This window comes from Halichoeres trimaculatus, unplaced genomic scaffold (genome assembly GCF_033239565.1).
Source record: "Halichoeres trimaculatus isolate MK-OKI-2021-1 unplaced genomic scaffold, fHalTri1.1 fHalTri1_scaffold_6, whole genome shotgun sequence".
Classification (NCBI taxonomy): Eukaryota; Metazoa; Chordata; class Actinopteri; order Labriformes; family Labridae; genus Halichoeres; species Halichoeres trimaculatus.
The window spans coordinates 20,830,070-20,851,349 of record NW_027437184.1 but is presented as its reverse complement, the minus strand read 5'-3'; the positions used below and the strand labels follow the sequence as shown (position 1 = coordinate 20,851,349).

At 40.5% G+C, this 21,280-nt stretch overlaps 4 protein-coding genes across 4 annotated transcripts; all 4 read right to left on the bottom strand.

The window, feature by feature from the left end:
* Positions 1-2,812: 2,812 nt before the first annotated feature.
* On the bottom strand, positions 2,813-3,778 carry LOC141791791 (olfactory receptor 1-like). Its single transcript, XM_074672443.1, has one exon. It carries the CDS (start codon positions 3,764-3,766, stop codon positions 2,813-2,815), a length of 954 nt encoding a protein of 317 aa, XP_074528544.1. The 5' UTR covers positions 3,767-3,778.
* Positions 3,779-7,551: 3,773 nt separating this feature from the next.
* LOC141791790 (olfactory receptor-like protein OLF4) lies at positions 7,552-8,538 on the bottom strand. Its single transcript, XM_074672442.1, has one exon. It carries the CDS (start codon positions 8,536-8,538, stop codon positions 7,552-7,554), a length of 987 nt encoding a protein of 328 aa, XP_074528543.1.
* A 3,937-nt stretch (positions 8,539-12,475) lies between these two features.
* Positions 12,476-13,504, bottom strand: LOC141791789 (olfactory receptor 1-like). The gene has a single exon (XM_074672441.1). The coding sequence runs from the start codon at positions 13,481-13,483 to the stop codon at positions 12,476-12,478; it is 1,008 nt and encodes a 335-aa protein (XP_074528542.1). The 5' UTR covers positions 13,484-13,504.
* A 5,050-nt stretch (positions 13,505-18,554) lies between these two features.
* Positions 18,555-19,532, bottom strand: LOC141791788 (olfactory receptor-like protein OLF4). The gene has a single exon (XM_074672440.1). It carries the CDS (start codon positions 19,521-19,523, stop codon positions 18,555-18,557), a length of 969 nt encoding a protein of 322 aa, XP_074528541.1. The 5' UTR covers positions 19,524-19,532.
* Positions 19,533-21,280: the final 1,748 nt, after the last annotated feature.

Below are 21,280 nucleotides of genomic sequence, written 5' to 3'. Positions count from 1 at the left end.
TTAACAGTAGTCTGTGCTTCAGTGGAAGGGGGCCCTGTTTACACGACAAAATTTCATCTGAAAGCACGAAAACGCAGTGAAAAAAATCTGCATTTTCACAGAAAAGCTGATGGACTGAAACGTTGTGGTAAGCATTCCAGGCCTGTAGGTGGTGCTATAGCTCTCTTGTCCAGAAGCAGCTTTTGGGAGATCTCCACCGAAGTAGAGTTAGGCCGATCATCTGGTGTATTGGGGGAATACTAAGTTAAAAAGTGGAGCAACAGATGCACATTTTGTTGAAAGACAGTCAGCAGATACAACAGATTGAGCAGCTCAAGCACAACATGGTAGCTTGCGACGATCATAACAACGGTACTGTTGTCCTGTAGTATGCGCGCGTGCTAGGCAGAGTGTGACATCAGCGTTTCCACTGAAAACGTCAGCTTACTGTTTAAATGGCAATGGTGTCGGGAGCGTTTCAGAAAAATCCCACTCTGGAGATCGTTTTCAAAAGTTTGCGTTCTAGGTCAGCTGAAACGCCGTTTCCGTGTAAACAAGAGGCTGAAACGCAACAAACGTATGCGTTTCACCCTAAAACTGTTGTCGTGGAAACAGCCCCTAAAATTCGCTTAGGGCCTCCTAACGGCTTATATATATATATAAATATAAATATATATATATATATATATATATATATATATATATATATATATATATATATATATATATATATATATATATATATATATATTTATATTTATATATATATATTTGGGCTGTGACTTTAACGTGTTAATTAGATTAATTAATTACACCACACATTTACGCGTTATAAAAATCAACGCAAGATTAACTCATTGGCTGCCAGCCATTTTCAGAGCATCTTGAATGATCTTTTAAGACCCAAATAATGTTTTTGATGACCATGTAAACACCAAAGTGCCTTAAGAAGAGTGAACTCTCTTCTTTTATGTCTCTCTTCCTGTTTTTGGTCCAAAAAACAGACAAATCAAACATTTTTGATCGTGTTCATCTCGGGCGCTCTATCCTTTGATCCTCTCCATGATCTTTGTCGTCTTTTCTTACGGTGGAGCCATTCTTTCTCTCTGAACTACACATCCTCAGTTGGAGCGTGAGCTGCCTGAACTTTTCTGAGCGCTCACACCAAACACCCCCTCCCTGCTCATCAGACGGTTTCCTCTGCACTAAGACGGGGCCATTTTTTACTTGACCAAAAACACAAATAAACGGACTCCCACCGAAAAACTCTGATATCCGTCTGCATTCACACTTTATTTAGAGAATTTTCAGCACGTTACTTTCACACAAAAACACCGCTAAATAAGGCTCTAGTTCTCATCGTGTCTCTTCGTCCTGGCAGACTACCTGCATTTGTTTAAATCTGGCACGCCGCGCGCGCGGACTGAGACACTAAGCGGCAAGCGCCTTTAAGTTCCGTGGCGTTGCCTCTCTTCTCCATGCTTGTTTTAGTTACTCATCGTGTTTTTCCGCCCATTTCACTTCTGGTTCCACCGCGGTCAGCAACAGACATTTACAAAATAAAAGCATGTGAGCAACATGCACTGATGTGCGATACAATATTCAACGGCGTTAATAGATTGACGGGTTAGCGCGAAAATAACGCGTTAACTTGCCCAGCACAAATATATATATATATATATATATATATATATATATATATATATATACATATATATATATATATACATACATATATATATATATATACATACATATATATATATATATATATATATATATATATATATACATTTGTGTGTGTGTGTGTGTGTGTGTGTGTGTGTGTGTGTGTGTGTGTGTGTGTGTGTGTGTGTGTGTAAAAACACACACACACACACACACACACACACACAAAGGCAAATAGTTGAAAAGAAGGAGGGTTGTCTTGAAGGTCATTTACTTGATTGAAAATGATTGATCCCTATGACATTTTTTGAAGATTAGACTGAGACATAGAGAGATATTGAAGTTAAGCAGTCAGATAAGATGCTGCATCCCTACACCCCTGCTAATGTTTAAAATAACTGTTGAGAGAATCTTTCCCTGGTCTGTCACACATCCCATCTTTATTTCAAAAATCAAAAGAAGGTATGTTTGCAATTGGCTTTTATCACTGATCCTACTTTTTCTAGATTAATAGAACAAAGGATAATTCAATTAATGTTCAAAAAATAAAGACAATTTCTTACAATATTATGAAACAAACTATGTACATGCGATTTATTTCAGACAGAAATCATATGCCATGAGAATCCATTTTTCATTCAATCTAGTCTAATCCAACTTTATTTGTTTATCACTCTCAAAACAGGCACTGTTGACCAAAGTGCTGCTCAGAAGAATAAATAAAATAAAATACATAGCAGCTAACATGAGAAAAATAAAACACTACGTGTAAAATATAGAAACAATTTAAAAACATAAAACATAAGCAATAGGCACACAGAGAAGCCATATAAATTGACTGATAACAAAATAAATGCAAAAATGCTTATACAAATCCAGAGCAGTATGTAAGCCATCTAAATATCTAAGAGATTCAGAAAGACATGTAATATGTAGAGAGGGGGACCATTTTACAATAGAACTACTGTAACAATAAGTTATACGCATGTAGCAACTTTATCAAATCTCAATATCAAACAAAACACACAAATTTGAGAAAGTGTGAAGGTAAAAGACTAGCAAAAAGTGCAAAAAAAAAGAATTAATTTTGAAGAAAGAGACACATTGCCTCTTTGATAACACTCATTGTGTCACTATGACAATGATAGAAATATAAATAAATAAATTACCACTTTCTGGTCACACCACTTATCTTTTTTCTATGATAGAGCTTCTTGGTAGCATTCAGAACTTCTTCTGTTTTCAAAGAGTAAATAATAGGGTTAAGCATTGCTGGTATGGTGTGTGTCAAACAGGAGTTGATGATCCTTGCATTAGGATGAATATAAGAGGATGCTGATGCTATGTTGGTGCTAATAATCGGCACAAAAAAAACAGCAATAAGGCTCAGATGAGATGTACAGGTTTTGAATGCTATGAGTCGCTCCTCTCCTGATGCAATCCTTTTTAGTGCAACTGAAATACAAACATATGTCAGTGCTATCAAGATGAGAGGTATACAGAGGAATGCGAAAAAAGCAATATATGCCATTACAGTATTTAAAGAGATGTCATTACAGGCCAGTCGACAAACAGGGCCATGGTCACAGTAAAAAGACTTCACCACTACAGATCTACAGAATGACAGACGATCAATAAGCTTTACAAGTAATGCCAGATATATAATGATGAAAACCCATGAAAACAACAGCATCACACCTATAGCTGGTTTAGTGACAATAGTGTGGTACCTCAGAGGGAAGCAAATTGCTACGAATCTGTCAAAGGCCATAGTGACGAGAGTCCATGACTGCACAAATCCAAACAAATAAACAAAGAACATGTTACTCAAACAAGCCTCATAGAGGATGTATCTCCTGTTAAATAAAAAGGTGTCCAAGAGTTTAGGAATGAGAGCAGTGCTGCCACATAAATCTGCAAACGCCAGGTTAAACACAATCATGTATTTGGGAGTATGCAGGGCCTCATCCAGGTAAATAACTGAGAGGAGGAAGCCATTCCCCAGAACAGTCACAATGTAGACAAAACACAGAAACACATAGAAATACTTTGCATGAGGGATGTTGGTAAACCCACTGATATAGAAACTTGCAGGGCGAACAAATGTAGAATTAATCATGATGGCAGTTTTTTTTCTGGAGCCATTAAAAACACCTCTTTCTGGATTTAAGAAAACGAAAGACAATATTTATTTAAGATCCATGCATTTTCGAAAAGTTGATGCAGTCTAATTAATCTCTATGACAAGTATGCTGTACTGTTTAGACTGGCTGTTTAATCTGTGAGGGACCTGATAGTTATATGTTTCTGTTATCCCACTGTGAATAGGTTTCTCTCTCTCTCATCATGTCTCCTGTGTGTCTTAGTGCTTATGTCATTGTTGACCTCAAACATGGACTCAATTAATATTGCCACCAAACATCAATGTATCTATTGTTAGAGAACAACTGTCAAAGTGGCGAGTGTGCAAAAGTTAAATGAGTCATTTAGATTTTTAATATTGGTTGTGGAACTGCTAATGAGAGCAAAGCACCATTTCCACCAAGCAGTCCAGTTTAGACTAGTATGGTCTGGTTTAGGTTGGATTGGTTAAGCCTGATCCTGTTTGTGTTTCCACAGCAAACCGTGTCCCCTCGTGGGCGGCGTGTAAGCCTGATGCCAATAGCCACATCAGTTAAATACATAACACAGTAATCAAAGAGCAACTATGGGAGACATCCAGCAGTTCCCCTTCTTTGTGATTTTCTTGTGGCTTGTTACAAAGCCCAATCGTGGTTTGATTAAGAGAAGGCTGTGTGCCGTCAGGAGAAATACAGCCACTGTCACACAGTACGTGACGATTCTCAAGTGTTGTATCTCCACCTTCCAGGATCTGTTCGGTTCAGTGCCTTTCAATCCCCACATAAAACAGTTGTCCTAGTTATGTTTCTTCCATTTACAGAAAATATTTGAGTCAAAACATATGAGTCAAGTTACGGCTGAAATGCACCAGATGCATCTGCTGTCTGTCTCCGCTCCATCACCGCAAGAGATCAGATAGGTTTCCATTCAAGTCAGTGTGTCAGCTCACACTGGATCTGTTGTTTGCAGTCCGTCTGTGTGGCTGGTCTATCATGGGCTCCTGACCAAGCCCAGCCATACTATTCACATCATGCCAATTTTGGTGGCCCTTCATTGCCTTCCAGTCAAATCAAGGATTTATTTTAAGGTTCTTGTTTGGCGTTCAGAGCTCTGCATAGTCAGGCTCCTGAATATACCACTGACCTGCTCCACCTCTACCTCACCAGTTGGTCACTCAGGTCTTTTGAACAGGGTTTGCTGGTTGTCCTTTGAACCTATCTAAAGAATAAAGGAGACAGTAAAGTGATGGCTCCAACACTGAGGATCAATCTTTCTGAATATATTCCTTCAGCTGTCTCTATTTTCATTTCTAAAAAGCTCTTAAAGATGCATTTATTCAAGCAGGCCAGTAACTCTCCCAGTACAAACTAATGTTTGATTATTCTACTGATTGGTCCCTTTATTGTTTGACAACATTTTCAATGTTTTTATGTTTGTTTGTTTGTTTGTTTGTTTTTTTTGCTATCACAATCTGATTTTTATATTTTTCCTGAGGAGCACCTTGTGATTCTGTTCTATGAAAAGTGCTAAAACAAATAAAAATGTACCTTCTTACTAACTAGAAGTTGCTGATGTAGTCTCAAAGTTCTGCGGCAAGGCACAACGTGAATAAAACTCTGACTTGCTGGTTCTGGATATTGCTAGGGTGTTCTGGTTATTTCATGCTTCAACAATGTTAAATGGAATGAAATATAAGGTAATGGTTATAGAATCAAAAAGGAAAATAACACATGAAACATAAAACAAACAAAAACACAAAACAATATATATATATATATATATATATATATATATATATATATATATATATATATATATATATATATATATATATATATATATGAGACCTCTCTATGTATATAATATAACTTTTTTTTTTTTTTTTTTTTTTTTTTTGTCCGTTGCTAGGCGCTACCCAAGTAGCTGCCTGTTGCAGCAGCTCTCTCGTCTTTGTCAGTTTCTTGTAATTTTTTCGTCTCTTTTTCGTAATCTCTGTATTTGGAGTGGATCATCACTTTGTATGGTTCATTGTCGGTCACGGACACCAAACTTTTTGTGGCTTCGGCGATATTTTTTACTACTTTTCTCCTGTGTTTGTCTGGAGATCCTACATGTAACCATGGCTGCATTGTTTACATGCAAAATTAGCTGTTAGCAGCCTGTAGCATCTCAATGCTAACTAGTGTAGGACTTGATGATTTCCCTCGAGCTGAGGAGGAAGAGGTGAGGACGACGTGCTGGTTCTCGGATGTGAGCTGGGAGGTGACGACGTGGACCTGTCCTTCCATCCATTGTTGTTGGGAACGTGGGATCTAGCCCCGGGGGATGGACGAGCTAGCTGTGCTGACCCAGCAGCATCGTGCTGTTCACGGACGTGGCTGACGGAGCTGACATCGGACGCCGGCCCCACATTGGTGGAGCTTCGCCTGCTGTGAGCAGACAGGATCCAGGAGACAGAGACTGAACAGACTTCTGGGGAGGCTCAGTCCTGGACCCTGTGGAGGTGGAGACTGGCTGGGCTGGAGAGTGGTGGACGAGTGGTGGACGGGATGTCGTCATCTAATTTCTTATGGACTTTTTTTGCACTTTCTATACTCTTTCTTACTTTTGTTTTCTTAAATGCTGCGGTGACTCCTGAATTTCCCCTCGGGGATAAATAAAGTATTTTCTATTCTATTCTATTCTATTCTATTCTATAACTTAGTTATTACTATTGCGTGTACGATACCCACATTTACAATCTCCACTTAATTTAACATCTGTTAGAATGCAAAAACACATAAAATCAATCAATTCTAATAATTGTTAATTCAGGCAGTAAGGGGTTAATTAGAATACCACAAATTTGTGAGAAGTTTAGATTGACAGTGGCTTGTGTCACATTTGTTGGATATATTACAATTATTTATTTTGTTATTTTAATTTATGAATATGAAGTTTGTCTGCAGCGAGCAGTGGCTGTCAACAGAAGTTATTCATTTTATGTAACTTTTAAAGACCACAAAAATGTTTTCAAATGAAAGCAAAGAATATCAACAGGCATGCATGTGTTCACATCCATTCTGTTTTTTTTTTTTGTTTGTTTTGGGTTTTTTTACTGTTACTTAACAGCAGCATATCTTTTGAGTGATTGCTCACACCTAATCACTGAAAAGAAGTTGGTAGGGGCTCTGTGTCTCGGTTGATGCACTGGTCCTGACAGGTTACGTTGTTGTGAAACTACAGAGTTTTAAGTTTTAACCGTGTGAGCAGCAAGTCTAGAGTTGCCTACAATAGATGGACAACATTGTCAGCGATAAACACACAATATAGCTTTCCCCTCGTACTGACATTGTGATTTACAGTGGTTCTTTTTTTCTTCACCTGCTGCTCAGTATCATCTGATTTGGCACCTTTAGCAGGCTCTCCCTCACCACTAGCCTTCTTCTCTCTCTCTCCTTATTTATGTTTTTTTCTAAATACCAAGCAATAGACCACTTCATTTTGGGAATTGGCAAAACGCTTATTGTTGGGAGATTCTTACTCAAGGTAAGGTATCTAAATATCTAAGAGACACAGAAAGACATGATATGCATGGACAGGGGATGTTTTACAGTAAAACTACTGTAACCATGAGTGATACGCAGGTAGCACTTTTATCATGTCTCATTATTTATCAAGCACATGATGCTAAAGACAGTGTAAAGGCAAGAGACTTGTCACAAAATAAACAAATAATGAAAAAGAAACACACTGCTTATTAGACAAAACTCATTGTGTCACTACAGCAATGAAAAAAAAAAATCATCGCTTTCTGGTAACACCACTGATCTTATTTCCGGAGCAGAGCTTTTTGACAGCATTGAGAACTTCTTCTGTTTTTAAAGAGTAAATAATAGGGTTAAGCATTGCTGGTATGGTGTGTGTCAGAGAGGAGTTGATGATCCTGGCATTAGGATGAATATGAGCTGTTGCAGCTGTTACTATGTTAGTGCTGAGAATTGGCACAAAGAAAATAGCTACAATGATCAGATGAGATGTACAGGTTTTGAATGCTTTAAGTCTTTCCTCACCTGATGCAATCCTTTTAAGTGCAATTGAAATACAAACATATGTCAGTGCTATCAATATGGGAGGCGAGAGTATGAAAACAGGCAAAGCAACATACGCTATTATGTTATTTAAAGAGTTGTCATTACAAGACAGTAGATAAATTGGGCCATGATCACAGAAGAAAGACTTCACCACCACCACAGATTTACAGAATGACAGACGATCAATGAGCTTTACGAGTAATGCCAAATAACTAATGCTACAAACCCATGAACACAGCAGCATCACACCTATAGCTGGTTTAGTAACAATAGTGTGGTACCTCAGAGGGAAGCAAATTGCTATGAATCTGTCCAAGGCCATTGTGACAAGAGTCCATGACTGCACACATCCAAACACATAAACAAAGAACATATAACTCAAACAAGCCTCATAGACGATGTACCTCCTGTTAAACAAAAAGGTGTCCAAGAGTTTAGGAATGAGAGCAGTGCTGCCACATAAATCTGCAAACGCCAGGTTAAACACAATCATGTATTTGGGAGTATGCAGGGCCTCATCCAGGTAAATAACTGAGAGGAGGAAGCCATTCCCCAGAACAGTCACAATGTAGACAAAACACAGAAACACAAAAAAATACTGTACATGAGGGATGTTAGTAAACCCACTGATATAGAAACTTGCAGGGCGAACAAATGTAGAATTAAATACAATTGCTGCTTTTTCTTCTGGAGCCATGACCAGCGCCTGTTCCTGGATTTAAGAAGAGGAAGAAATATTTATGATCCATGCATTTTCAAAAGTTGATGCAGTTTAGCTCATATCTAAGACAGGTGTGCTGTGCTGTTCAGACTAGCTGTTGAAACTGTGAGGGACCTGATAGTTATATGCTTCTGTTATCCCACTGTGAGTAGGTTTCTCTGTCACTCATCATGTCTCCTGTGTGTCTCAGCGCTTATGTCATTGTTGTCCTCGAACATGGACCTAATTAACTATTGCCATCAAAAATCATTGTTTCTTTTTAAGAGACTAAATAGCAAAGTAGTCAGGGAACAAAAGAAAAATAGTCATCAAAATATCTTAAATACTGACTGTGAAACTATTACTGAGAGTTATTGTTTAAATTAATCTCTCATTTTCAAAGTCAATCATTAATCTCTGTTAAACTCAATTAAAATCCACCGCCTACAGGGACAAGTTTCAAGAAGGGTCAGCTCAATCAGTCAATCAGATTAATTTATACACACTCACTGGCCCTGACACTGGACCACAAGTGAGCCAATGCTCTGGTACTGGGTTGGGTGCCAAGAAAGCTTGAAAGCTATCAGGGTTGTAGATCCAGGCATGCTGCCAGCAGACTGGTATTAGGAATGTGAAACACCCTTGCTGGTGTGAACCAAACTCCTGAGTCTCTTCTGTGCCAAGCAGGAAAGGTGACAGGTGGGTGCAGGGATAGTCACAAGTGTTTGGGCATACACACCAAACCTAGCTGTTCAAAGTCCCCAGGTATGTTGGTAGTCTCTGGGCAGCGTTCTGAAGTGTCAGCTTTTTATTTTCAGGAAAGGGCATCTGTACCCAGGATTTTAAAAAAACATATTACATCAAAATAAAAAAAAAGTTAGCCAGGAAATTAGTCAACTTGGCACATGACCAAAACATATGAGTCAAGTTATGGCTGAAAAACACCAAGTGCTTTTGCAGTCCGCCTCCGCTGCTCTGACACAGCAAATGGATCAGATAGGTTTACATTCAAGTTAAAGTGTCGACTTACGCTGGATCCATTCAATTGCAGTCCATCTGTGTGGCTGGTCAATCATGTCCCAGGTGATATGCAGCCATCCTGTTTTTGATAGATGCCAAGCTGTAATGCATAAATCCTGCATACAGAGGATTGAGTGGGACAGGAAGTTGTGACCAGTAACTACCTAAAAACACACAATCACTTTCAAAATAAAACAGACTGTGTCAAAAATCAATTTGTATTTAGCTTGACTGAGGCAACAAACGGACTTGAAGAATGGAGCCAGACCAGGAGTCAACAGGTTTGAGGTTTTACAGCCAAACATGAATGAAGAGAGACTCATCAATGGAGAGGCGGGCTTCAGCACAGTTTACTTCATGCACAAGCACAAGCACGCAGACAGCACGTGTAATTCATGACGTATGTAAACCACAAAAGCATCTCTCGACAATAATGTCAAACAGTAGCGGGGTGTAAGAGGGCTGCGTCGGGCCAAAACAACTTAGTATATAGCAAAAAGTCCCTAAAAGTTGTAGCAGAGCTCTCTGTGTCTCATTGTTCTGACTCTTTGAGATCACGCTTCATGTAAATAGACGCCTCACAATGACGGAGGCGGGCCATGCGGGTGTGTGATACGCGCTCAAGTCTGGTTCATATTGGAGTAGTGTAACCGCTAGACGTACTCTCCAGCAGGGGAACGGTGCTGCAGGGGGACAAACGTGCTTAAGCACAGCATGGTTTGGATGGTTAGTGTGACCACGCCCTTAAACTATATGAGGCTACTTTTGGCACATCTGGAGGATGAGTTGACCCTTTTCAAAGCCTTGTTTCAAAAACTATCAAAAAGAAATAGACCGCAGTTCTTCTTTTCACTTATTCCTAATTTTGTCAAGAGAAGATTTATCTTTTGGCCAACAAAAGATTAAAAGTGGGGGTAAGGCACCCACCTCCAGCAACAGGTCAACACCACTGGGGAAACTGGGATACAACAGGTTTTCTAAAACTCAGTTCCACAGGTGCTGAATACACCTTTGCTCCAAGAGTTTAAATCTAGGGTCAGTCCAGGGAGGTTAAAATAACTGGTTATTACAAATGGGGGTCACTTCGGGTAATGACAGCCAACTGTGATGGTGTTTTGTCTGGGCCTAAATTTTCAGGAAACTTGCAACCCTACTTGCATATTTCATGTGTCACCCCCTTTTCCTACCTAGGTCTTTCCGTAGTAATATCAATAGCATCATATCTCTATTTATTTGTGCTGGTAGACACACAAGGATTGGCAAATCCCTGCTTCAGAGGAATTGAGCATGTGATGGTCTCAGCTTACCTAACCTCTTGGCTTTTTACTGGACCAGCAATGCACACAAATAATGCTTTTGTGCACCTCAACTCAGGCAAGTGGTATCAAGTTGAAGCTGAATCATGCTCCTCATCTTGAATGAAAACCCTGACATGCAGTCCTCAGCCTCTAACCCTAATGAAGCCAGCTTTCACTCCCACATTGTTTTTGGTTGTGGCTTTCTTGAACACATCCTGCTGTGATTGCAGTTTGAATTTTAAATCTTGCACTATTTGTTGTTTTCCTTGAGGGTTCACTTTGGTATACATAGCTTCGCATTTGGTGTCAAAATGCCAACTGATTGTACTGATTGTACTGTTTTACAACCGGCACAGCCTCATCACACAAAAGACATACTGGTTTCTCCTCTTGGCGCACAATCATATATTCACCTTTCCATCTCTCTTGAAACAGCTTTCCATCTGCATCAACTTTTCTCTTCCTTAACATTTTGGGATTATTGTTTTATTTCTCAACTCTACTATGAATGCACTCATGGCACTCAAACAATGGACTCTCCATGTGAGCTGCAATCATGTCAGTCAGTCTAACTCACAGAACATTGCTCCTCTGTCTTACTGGGGACATTTGATGCCTTTTGTAAGGAAAGTGGGCGGGGGGGGGGCTAGTGCCATCTGCACAGGGGTTCAAGATGACATAATAATCTAAAAAATTTGTTTATAAAAGTATGTTTAATTTCAATGACCAACTTAACAAGCATAAAAAATACAGTGTAAAATTCAAAATAATACAATCAAAATGTGAAGTGATATGATAAAGTGGGTGGGCAGCACTCACTATCACTACTATATCACTACTTTTTATAGATATCTGTCAACGGCTGAAACACACTTGATGCATATCCCAACCGTCTCCACTCTGGCATGGCAATGGATCAGATAGGTTTTCTATTCAAGTCAATCTGTCAACTTAGACTGGATGCTCTCCATTGTGGTCTGTCTATGTGGCTGGTCTGGCAGGTTGCAGGTAATACAGGCCATCCTTTCTTGGCTGGCACTGGAGCTGTGATGCATTAAATCAGTAAAGAGAGGATCAAGCAGGACAGGAAGTTGTGTACAGAAACTTCCCCAAAACACCTAGTGACTTTCAAAATTAAACAACCTGCATTAAAACCAGATTGTATTTAGCTTAACTACAACAACAAACAGAACAGACCAGGAATCAACAGGTTTGAGGTTTTACAGCTATGAATGAAGAGATGCGTATCAATGGATTGAGAAGTGCACAAACTCCTCAGTCTTGTGGCTCCAGCTGTCTGTCAGTCATGCAGGTTGCCAGACTGAACACAGAGCCAGTGTAAGTTGACAAACACAGTCAACATGCAACAGAGCAGAGCTGGACTACAGACTGGTGAATTCTGGACCTTACAACATCCAGTAAGACATGTAACACATTGACAGGGGATCATTATACAATAAAACTGGCACAACTATGAGTCATGTGCAGGCAGCAACTACATCATGTCTCATTGTTAAATAAAGCACATGATGTTCAAAAACTGTGAAGATAAGAGACAAGAAGCAAATGGTGAAATAATTGGAAAAGGCACTGCTGCTTCTATAAAACTCATTTTGTCACTTTGGCAATAAGAAAAATCTCCACTTTCTGGTCACACTACTGATCTTACTTTGAGAGCAAAGCTTCTTGATAGAGTTCAGAACTTCTTCTGTTCTTAAAGCGTAAATAATAGGGTTAAGCAATGCTGGTATGGTGTGTGTCAGAGAGGAGTTGATGATCCTGGCATTAGGATGAATATAAGCTGTTGCAGCTGTTGCTATGTTGGTGCTGAGAATTGGCACAAAGAAAATAGCCACAAGGATCAGATGAGAAGAACAAGTCTTGAATGCTTTTAGTCGCTCCTCACCTGATGCAATCCTTTTAAGTGCAACTGAAATAAAAACATATGTCAGTGCTATCAATATGGGAGGCGAGAGTATGAAAACAGGCAAAGCAATATACGCTATTATGTTATTTAAAGAGTTGTCATTACAAGACATTCGATAAATAGGGCCATGATCACAGAAGAAAGACTTCACCACCACCACAGATGTACAGAATGACAGACGATCAACGAGCTTTACGAGTAATGCCAAATAACTGATGCTACAAACCCATGAACACAGCAGCATCACACCTATAGCTGGTTTAGTAACAATAGTGTGGTACCTCAGAGGGAAGCAAATTGCTATGAATCTGTCCAAGGCCATTGTGACAAGAGTCCATGACTGCACACATCCAAACACAAAAACAAAGAACATATAACTCAAACAGGCCTCATAGACAATGTACCTCCTGTTAAACAAAAAGGTGTCCAAGAGTTTAGGAATGAGAGCAGTGCTGCCACATAAATCTGCAAATGCCAGGTTAAACACAATCATGTATTTGGGAGTATGCAGGGCCTCATCAAGGTAGATAACTAAGAGGAGGAAGCCGTTCCCCAGAACAGTCACAATGTAGACAAAACACAGGAACACATAGAAATACTTTGCATTAGAGATGTTGGTAAAACCGTTGATATAGAACCCTGCAGGGCGAACAAAAGTTGAATTAATCATGAAAGCAGATTTTCCTTCTGGAGCCATGACCAGCGCCTGTTTCTGGATGTAAGAGAAATAAAACCAACACTAGTTTAAGATCCCTGCAGTTCCAAAAAGTTGATGCAGTCTAACTCATCCATGTGACAAGTGTGCTGTGCTGTTTAGACTGGCTGTTGAAACTGGGAGGGACCTGATAGTTATATGCTTCTGTTGTCCCACTGTGAGTAGGTTTCTCTGTCACTTAACATGTCTCCTTTGTGTCTTAGCGCTTGTAGGTCCCAAGTTGTGCAGCCAACAGCTTGACGCTCCGGTCTGTAAAAACTTCCCTGACGCAACAAAAAAAAAAAAAAACAATCCACAAGATGACGCTTTACCGTTTACTTGGTAATCCAAATTCAACAACATAGATTCCACAAAATCACAGGCAAAAGGTGTAAAGGACAAAAAAGGACAAGAAAGGTAATCAGGAGGTCAAAAAACTGTCTGACTCCACTCTGTAATCGTCAAGGTTCCGCCCCGCATGCATGTACTTCCTTGAGAATTTCAAAATAAAATAGCTTTACAGGAAGTAGAAATCAAGAACTATTTCAATCCACTTTTTGCAATAAAAACACACTGAACATACAATTCTTCAAAATAAAGCATCTTCCTATGACATAAAACTCTATTTAGGCACTTTCTCTTAAGAATCAGCATGGATACAGATCATGTAGACCAATGATAAAGTTAAAAGCTGTAATGTATTGATGAGTTTGGTTTTCACATAATAATGACATGCAGACGTATAAAATATCTTTATTTTTTGAAACACACAGAGACCCCACATTGTAATTCTCCTTTTAAGTTACTGATCCATTAAGATCACACTTGTCTTTTCTTACTGGCTAACTATCCAATATTTACTGTTATAAATTTCCTATGTTCTTCGTTGTTGTGTTGTAAGCATTTTGTATATAATTTTATTCAGGCAACTTAGTGGGCAGACCAGGGTCCTTAGGATTTTGCGTATTTGCGTTCATGCCTGTATGCGGGCAGCTTGGGGTCCTAAAAGTTGTATAGCCCGAACGGAGATTCTGCGGTTGTTTAAAAGAATCTTCAAAGCATCTTACAAGTTATCAGTGATGCATTCTTGAGGAAGTAAGTACTTCAATAGCTTACAAGTTATGTTGAAGCAGTGTTTATTGAGGAATAAACATTTAGTTTACGTTTGTTTATGTGGTGGGAATTAGTATATTTCCCTCATGCTGCACTGCTAATGCTAAATAGCCAGAGTTGGGGTCCGTTACTCAAAAAAGTAAAGAGTTACCCGTTACTCGTTACTATTGAAAAAAGTAGTGCTTTACACTACTTGATTACTCCATGGAAATAGTAACGAAGTTACACTACTAGTTACACAACTTTATCCCCCCTGGTACATCTTTATATGCTCTAGAGATTCGCGGTTGTGTTCCACGCAGTATTCAGCCTCTTATTTCCTGGGCATAACTTGCATTTTACTGTCACGCTCTTCTCCTCCTGCTCTACAAAATCCAAATAATGTGCATATGAACTGTCACTGTAAAATTGGTTGCCTTATATAAATCTGTGCCCCACTGACAAGACTGCACTCCCTCCCACTGTAAATGCCCCTTTTAAAGGATAATTTCGGTTTATACAGCTTTAACATTGTTTATAGCATGAAGTAGAACAAAATACTCACCCAGAAGGCTTTCCTGATCCAAGCAGTGCTTCGGGAGATATTTAGATCCAAAATCGTGCAGCGGACGTCCGTATAATGGGATCCATCGGATCAGCCTCGAGACACTCCTTCCGTGCTTTAGCAGCGGCGACGGTGTTGCTTTTAACGTTAATAACATGTTTCAGCTCGTCATACTTCCTCATGATCACCTCCTGCTCCTCCAGTACGAAGTATGCGGTCCTTCTCTCTCCGGCCTGCTCTGACGCTCCAGACTGCTCCATGTTCGCGATTGGTCAGATGCAGCGGGCTCCGCCTTATATGTGTGCACGCGCTCATTGCCTAGCTGGATCCACTTATGAGGTTGATAACCAGCGTCGTCAAACCGTGTAGCGAGACCGCCGGCTACCGCGCTCAGTTCAGCGAGGTAGCTCCAAAGCTATCTCGCTAGACTGAACTTGCTTCGTAGAACAGGGCCCAGGTCTTTCTGGTTTGCCTGCTCCTCCCTTCTCATTTGGGGATTGGATCCACCTGGTGGGAGCTTTTAAAACCTGTTAGAGTTCCACATGGGCTCTCTCTCTCCCTACCTGGAAGGCTGGTGCCTGCCAGGCACCCACCTTTGGTTTGGTTTGGTTTGGTTTGGTTTGGTTTGGTTTGGTTTGGTTTGGTTTGGTTTGGTTTGGTTTGGGGCTGCACGGTGGTGCAACGGTTAGCGCTGCAGCCTCACAGCAAGAAGGTCACGGTTCAAATCCCCACCTCGGCCGGTGGGTCTTTCTGTGTGGAGTTTGCATGTTCTCCCCGTGCATGCGTGGGTTCTCTCCGGGTACTCCGGCTTCCTCCCACAGTCCAAAAACATGCTTACCAGGTTAATTGGTCACACCAAATTGTCCCTAGGTGTGAGTGTGTGCGTGCATGGTTGTCTGTCTGTGTCAGCCCTGCGATTGACTGGCGACCAGTCCAGGGTGTACCCTGCCTCTCGCCCAATGATTGCTGGGATAGGCTCCAGCCACCCGCGACCCTAAACAGGATAAGCGGTATAGAAAATGGATGGATGGATGGATGGTTTGGTTTGGTTTTGCTAAGTTTAGTCTTTGTTTCCTTTACACATAGTCTTAATAATCTGTCAACATTTCACAGCACCCAACATCCTCACCTCACTACTGACACTGGCTAAACCACCAGTTAGGTTTTCTTGAGTTGCTCAATAAATTAATTTCTTTACTTAAAGCTATCACTGTGTTGACCTCCCTTATTTGTTATGCTCTACAACGAGCTGGGCAAAACAAGTGGGGGCTCGTCCAGTTTTGAACCTCAAAGATGACCATTTTGGTCGAGGTTAAGGAGTCTAGCAGGGATGGGAGCCCCACAGTGACGTTTATTCTGTGGTTTAGTTTAGCGGGGGATTGAGACTTTTTAGTTCTCTAGTTTCTCTAGCTGTAAAGTCATTGTGCATTCAGGTAGACTGGTGAGTCTACCTGCAGTTCGTGACAGTGGGGAGGATTGTGGCTGGGTAAATGCTATTGTGCTGTTGGCTGGAGCATTTAGTCTGTCCCCCAGATAAGCTGTAGCAGCAGCCATCTCACAAGGAGGGGTTGCTATTTTTATTGTTTGTTATTTTTGTGTGTTGTCTGTGCGGGCAGCAGCAGTTGTCTCGGGAGCACCCCGAAGTATTGGCTGAGACAGTTTGTCTCCCTAATACAGACGGTTTGTAGGTGCATAAATACCCACAGCCAGTACACACATGAAGACTAGGGATCAGTTTGCCAGCTTTGAGGTTAGGCGGTTAGGAGGGGGCGCTCCATAATTACTCAGTCTCCCTGTGGTTGTGTACTGTGTCACTCAGACTGCCTTGTCTGTTTATTCATTCTTTTTATCATCCATTTGGATGGGTTTGCAAGATAGTGTAACTTTGTCTAACATGGAGCCTGAGCACAGTAATACTTTGGTATCTGTGTTTCTAAAAAGGCCATCTTGTAGTACTTTGACTCAGTTTACTAAAGCGGATTTAGTTGATTTGGCAGTTTATTTAGGCTGATCAAAAACTGACAAAGATCCAGGAAAATCAGAGCTGAGGGGCATTGTTGAGGAGCTAGGTGTAGATGCTAAACTGCTGGAGGTAGTTCAGGCCCCAGCAGCTCCAGGTCAGGTCATTTCTGAGCTTGGTGGGGGTACTTTGTCAGCTGAATATCTGCAGCTAGAGAAGGAGAAATCAAAATTAGAGAGAGAGAGAGGTTACAGCTTGAGTTTGAGAGACTGAGGGTGGAGATAGAATTGGAAAGGGAGAGAGCTAAAGTAGAGCAGCTAAAGTTGGAGCTGTTAAAGGAAGAGAAGGCACGTGAATCATTGTTGGCTGGTAGTAGAGATGGAGCTACTGGTTTTGATGTTTCTGAAAGCTAGCGTTTTCTGCCTAGGTTTGATGAGAAAGATCCAGACACATTTTTTCATTGTTCGAGCGTGTTGCAGAGAGTAGAGGATGGCCAGAGGGTCATAGAATGGTGATGCTACTATGCATTTTCACAGGCAAGGCCCAGAGAGCTTTTTCTGCCCTTAGTTCTGTTGATTGTAGTGATTACACTCAAGTTAAAGCAGCAGTTCTAAAAGCTTATGAACTAGTTCCAGAGGCATACAGGCAAAAGTTCAGGAACAGGAAAAAGGGAAAGAAGCAAACTCCTGTAGAATTTGCCCAAGATATACTAACTCATTTCACCCACTGGAGCTCTGCTTCTGAGGTAAACAGCTATGAAGACTTCGACTCCCTTATTTCTTATGCTCTACAACGAGCTGGGCATAACTATCTGGAACTGGGCTGGATTAAAAAGTGCATACTAGTAGTGGGTAGTTAAGCAGTAAGTAAAGCCAACAAGTGTGCACTTTATAATCCAGCCCTGTTCCAGATGTTGACCAGTAGTTACAGGTAAAGTGCTGGGTTGTCGCAGTGAAAGTACTGGACAGTTAGACAGTAAGCAAAGACAAGTGTGATCTTAATGGCCGGGTTACTTAAAAGGTGAATTACTATGTGGGGTCTCTGTGTGTTTAAAAAAATAAAGATATTTTATACATCTGCATGTTTTGTCATTATTTTGTGAAACACATACTTATCAATACATTACAGCGTTTTAGTTTATCACTGGTCTACATAATCTGTATCCATACTGATTCCTAAAGAGGAGTGGCACATCGAGGTTTGCACAGCAAAAGCGTATGTCCAGGAAAATTACAGTCTTGATGAGTTCATGGTAAGACACGGGAAAGTACAATGTGAGACTCCAGGACTTACACTGTAAGACGCGAGCGTAACTACCCGATAGATACCCCAAAATGTCATGGTACATGTGTGAGAGTTGCCCCAACATTTGAGGAAACTTCACTAAGAGACAGGAAACTACACTGTAAGACGCGGCCGTAATCTAAAGTGCTACTGAAAAAATCTCCACTTTCTGGTCACACTACTGATCTTACTTTAGAACAAAGCTTCTTGATAGAGTTCAGAACTTCTTCTGTTCTTAAAGCGTAAATAATAGGGTTAAGCAATGCTGGTATGGTGTGGGTTAGAGAGGAGTTGATGATCCTGGCATTAGGATGAAAATGAGCTGTTGCAGCTGCTGCTATGTTGGTGCTGAGAAGTGGCACAAAGAAAATAGCTACAAGGATCAGATGAGACGTACAAGTCTTGAATGCTTTAAGTCGCTCCTCACCTGATGCAATCCTTTTTAGAGCAAGTGAAATAAAAACATATGTCAGTGCTATCAATATGGGAGGTGTAAGTATGAAAACAGGGAAGGCAACATACGCTATTATGTTATTTAAAGAGTTGTCATTACAAGACATTCGATAAATTGGGCCATGATCACAGAAGAAAGACTTCACCACCACAGATGTACAGAATGACAGACGATCAACAAGCTTAACAAGTAATGCCAAATAACTGATGCTACAAACCCATGAACACAGCAGCATCACACCTATAGCTGGTTTAGTAACAATAGTGTGGTACCTCAGAGGGAAGCAAATTGCTATAAATCTGTCCAAGGCCATTGTAACAAGAGTCCATGACTGCACACCTGCAAACACAAAAACAAAGAACATATAACTCAAACAAGCCTCATAGACGATGTACCTCCTGTCAAACAAAAAGGTGTCCAAGAGTTTAGGAATGAGAGCAGTGCTGCCACATAAATCTGCAAATGCCAGGTTAAACACAATCATGTATTTGGGAGTATGCAGGGCCTCATCCAGGTAAATAACTGAGAGGAGGAAGCAATTTCCCAGAACAGTCACAATGTAGACAAAACACAGGAACACATAGAAATACTTTGCATTAGAGATGTTGGTTAACCCGTTGATATAGAACCATGCTGGGCGAACAAAAGTAGAATTAATCAGGATGGCAGCTTTTTCTTCTGGAGCCATGACCAGCGCCTGTTTCTGGATTTAAGAGAAATACAACCAACACTAGTTTAAGATCCCTGCAGTTTCAAAAAGTTGATGCAGTCTAACTCATCCATGTGACAAGTGTGCTGTGCTGTTTAGACTGGCTGTTGAAACTGGGAGGGACCTGATAGTTATATGCTTCTGTTGTCCCACTGTGAGTAGGTTTCTCTGTCACTTAACATGTCTCCTTTGTGTCTTAGCGCTTATGTCATTGTTGACGTCAAACATGGACCTTCTCAAGTATTGTCACCAAAAATCACTGTCTGTATTTTTTAGAGACCAACAAGCAAAGTTGCCAGGGAATAAGATTACTATCTTTAAAAATATTGAATGTGGAACTAATTGCTAGTTGCTAGGTGCAGCCCTGTTGGCTATGGCTGCCTTTTGCTGCAGCCCTCTCTTCTTTGTCTGTTTTCTGTAATTTTCTTTGTCTCTCTTACGTAATTTGTATGTGGAGTAGATTGTTACTTTATAAGGCTCATTTGTTGGTCATGGACACCAAATTTTTTGTGTCTTCAGTGATATTTTTACTACATTTCCTCCTGTGTTTGTCTGGAGATCCTACATGTAATCATGTCTGCATTGTTTACATGTGAACTCAGCTGTTAGCAGCCTGTAGCATGTCAATGCTAACTGGTGTAAGGCTTGATGTCTTCCCACAAGGTGAGGAGAAGGAGGTGAGGACGATGTGCTGGTTCTCAGGTGCGAGCTAAGAAGTGATGACATGGATCTGTCATTCCATTCATCATTATTGGAAATGTAACATCTATCGCCAATAAGATGGACGAGCTGTGCTAACCCAGAAACAGAGGGAATACCAGAGGGCAGAGTACAATCATGCTATTCACAGACACGGCTAACGGAGCTAACATCAGACACCAACGCCACATTGGAAGAGCTTCACCTGCTGTGAGCAGACAGGATCCAGGAGACAGAGATGGAGCATGACTGAAGAAGCTCAGTCCTGGAGCCTGTGGAGGTGGAGGCTGGCTGAACTGGAGAATGATGGACAAGCTGTCATCATCTATTTTCTTATGGACCTTTTTGCACTTTCAATACACTTTCTTACTTTTGTTTTCTTGATTGCTGCTGTGACTTCAATTTCTTTGTACTTTTTACAATGGCAATAAAGTTCTATTTTATTCTATTCTATTCTATTCTAATATTATTGGCGAAGAGGTGGAACAAGTTAATAGTTTCCTCTCAAGATCAGCGCTGACAACAAATACATTACCAAGTCAGGTTGGTGGCAAAAATACTCAAAAATACAGTACTAGATTTAAAGCTGATTATTACTTTTCATCACTTGTTTGTATGTTGGTTTGCTTGTATGTTTCCCAGGCAGAGCAGATATGATAACTGTGCTTGCCAGGGGTCGGAATCACAGAAAGATTGGAAGTCTTCACAAGACACTAGGGTTGTCACGATATTAAAATTTTCAACTCGATACCGATACTCAGGAAAATATTCAATACTCTATACTATTTTCGATACCCCAAGGATTAAAAAAAAGAGCCTGATATTTAAAAGAAACATTTTTATTTACAAAAAAATGCAAATATAACCTCTGTTGCAACATGTAACAATTAACAGTACCACACACACAACAAACAGTTGTGTAAAAAGAAAGTTTCAGGCCTGAGCACACACTGAAGACATTTTTACCAAATGTTTGCCTGATTTATGCACTGTCCACTAAAAATAGCCCTGAGACCCACTTATGGGCCTCCAGCCAT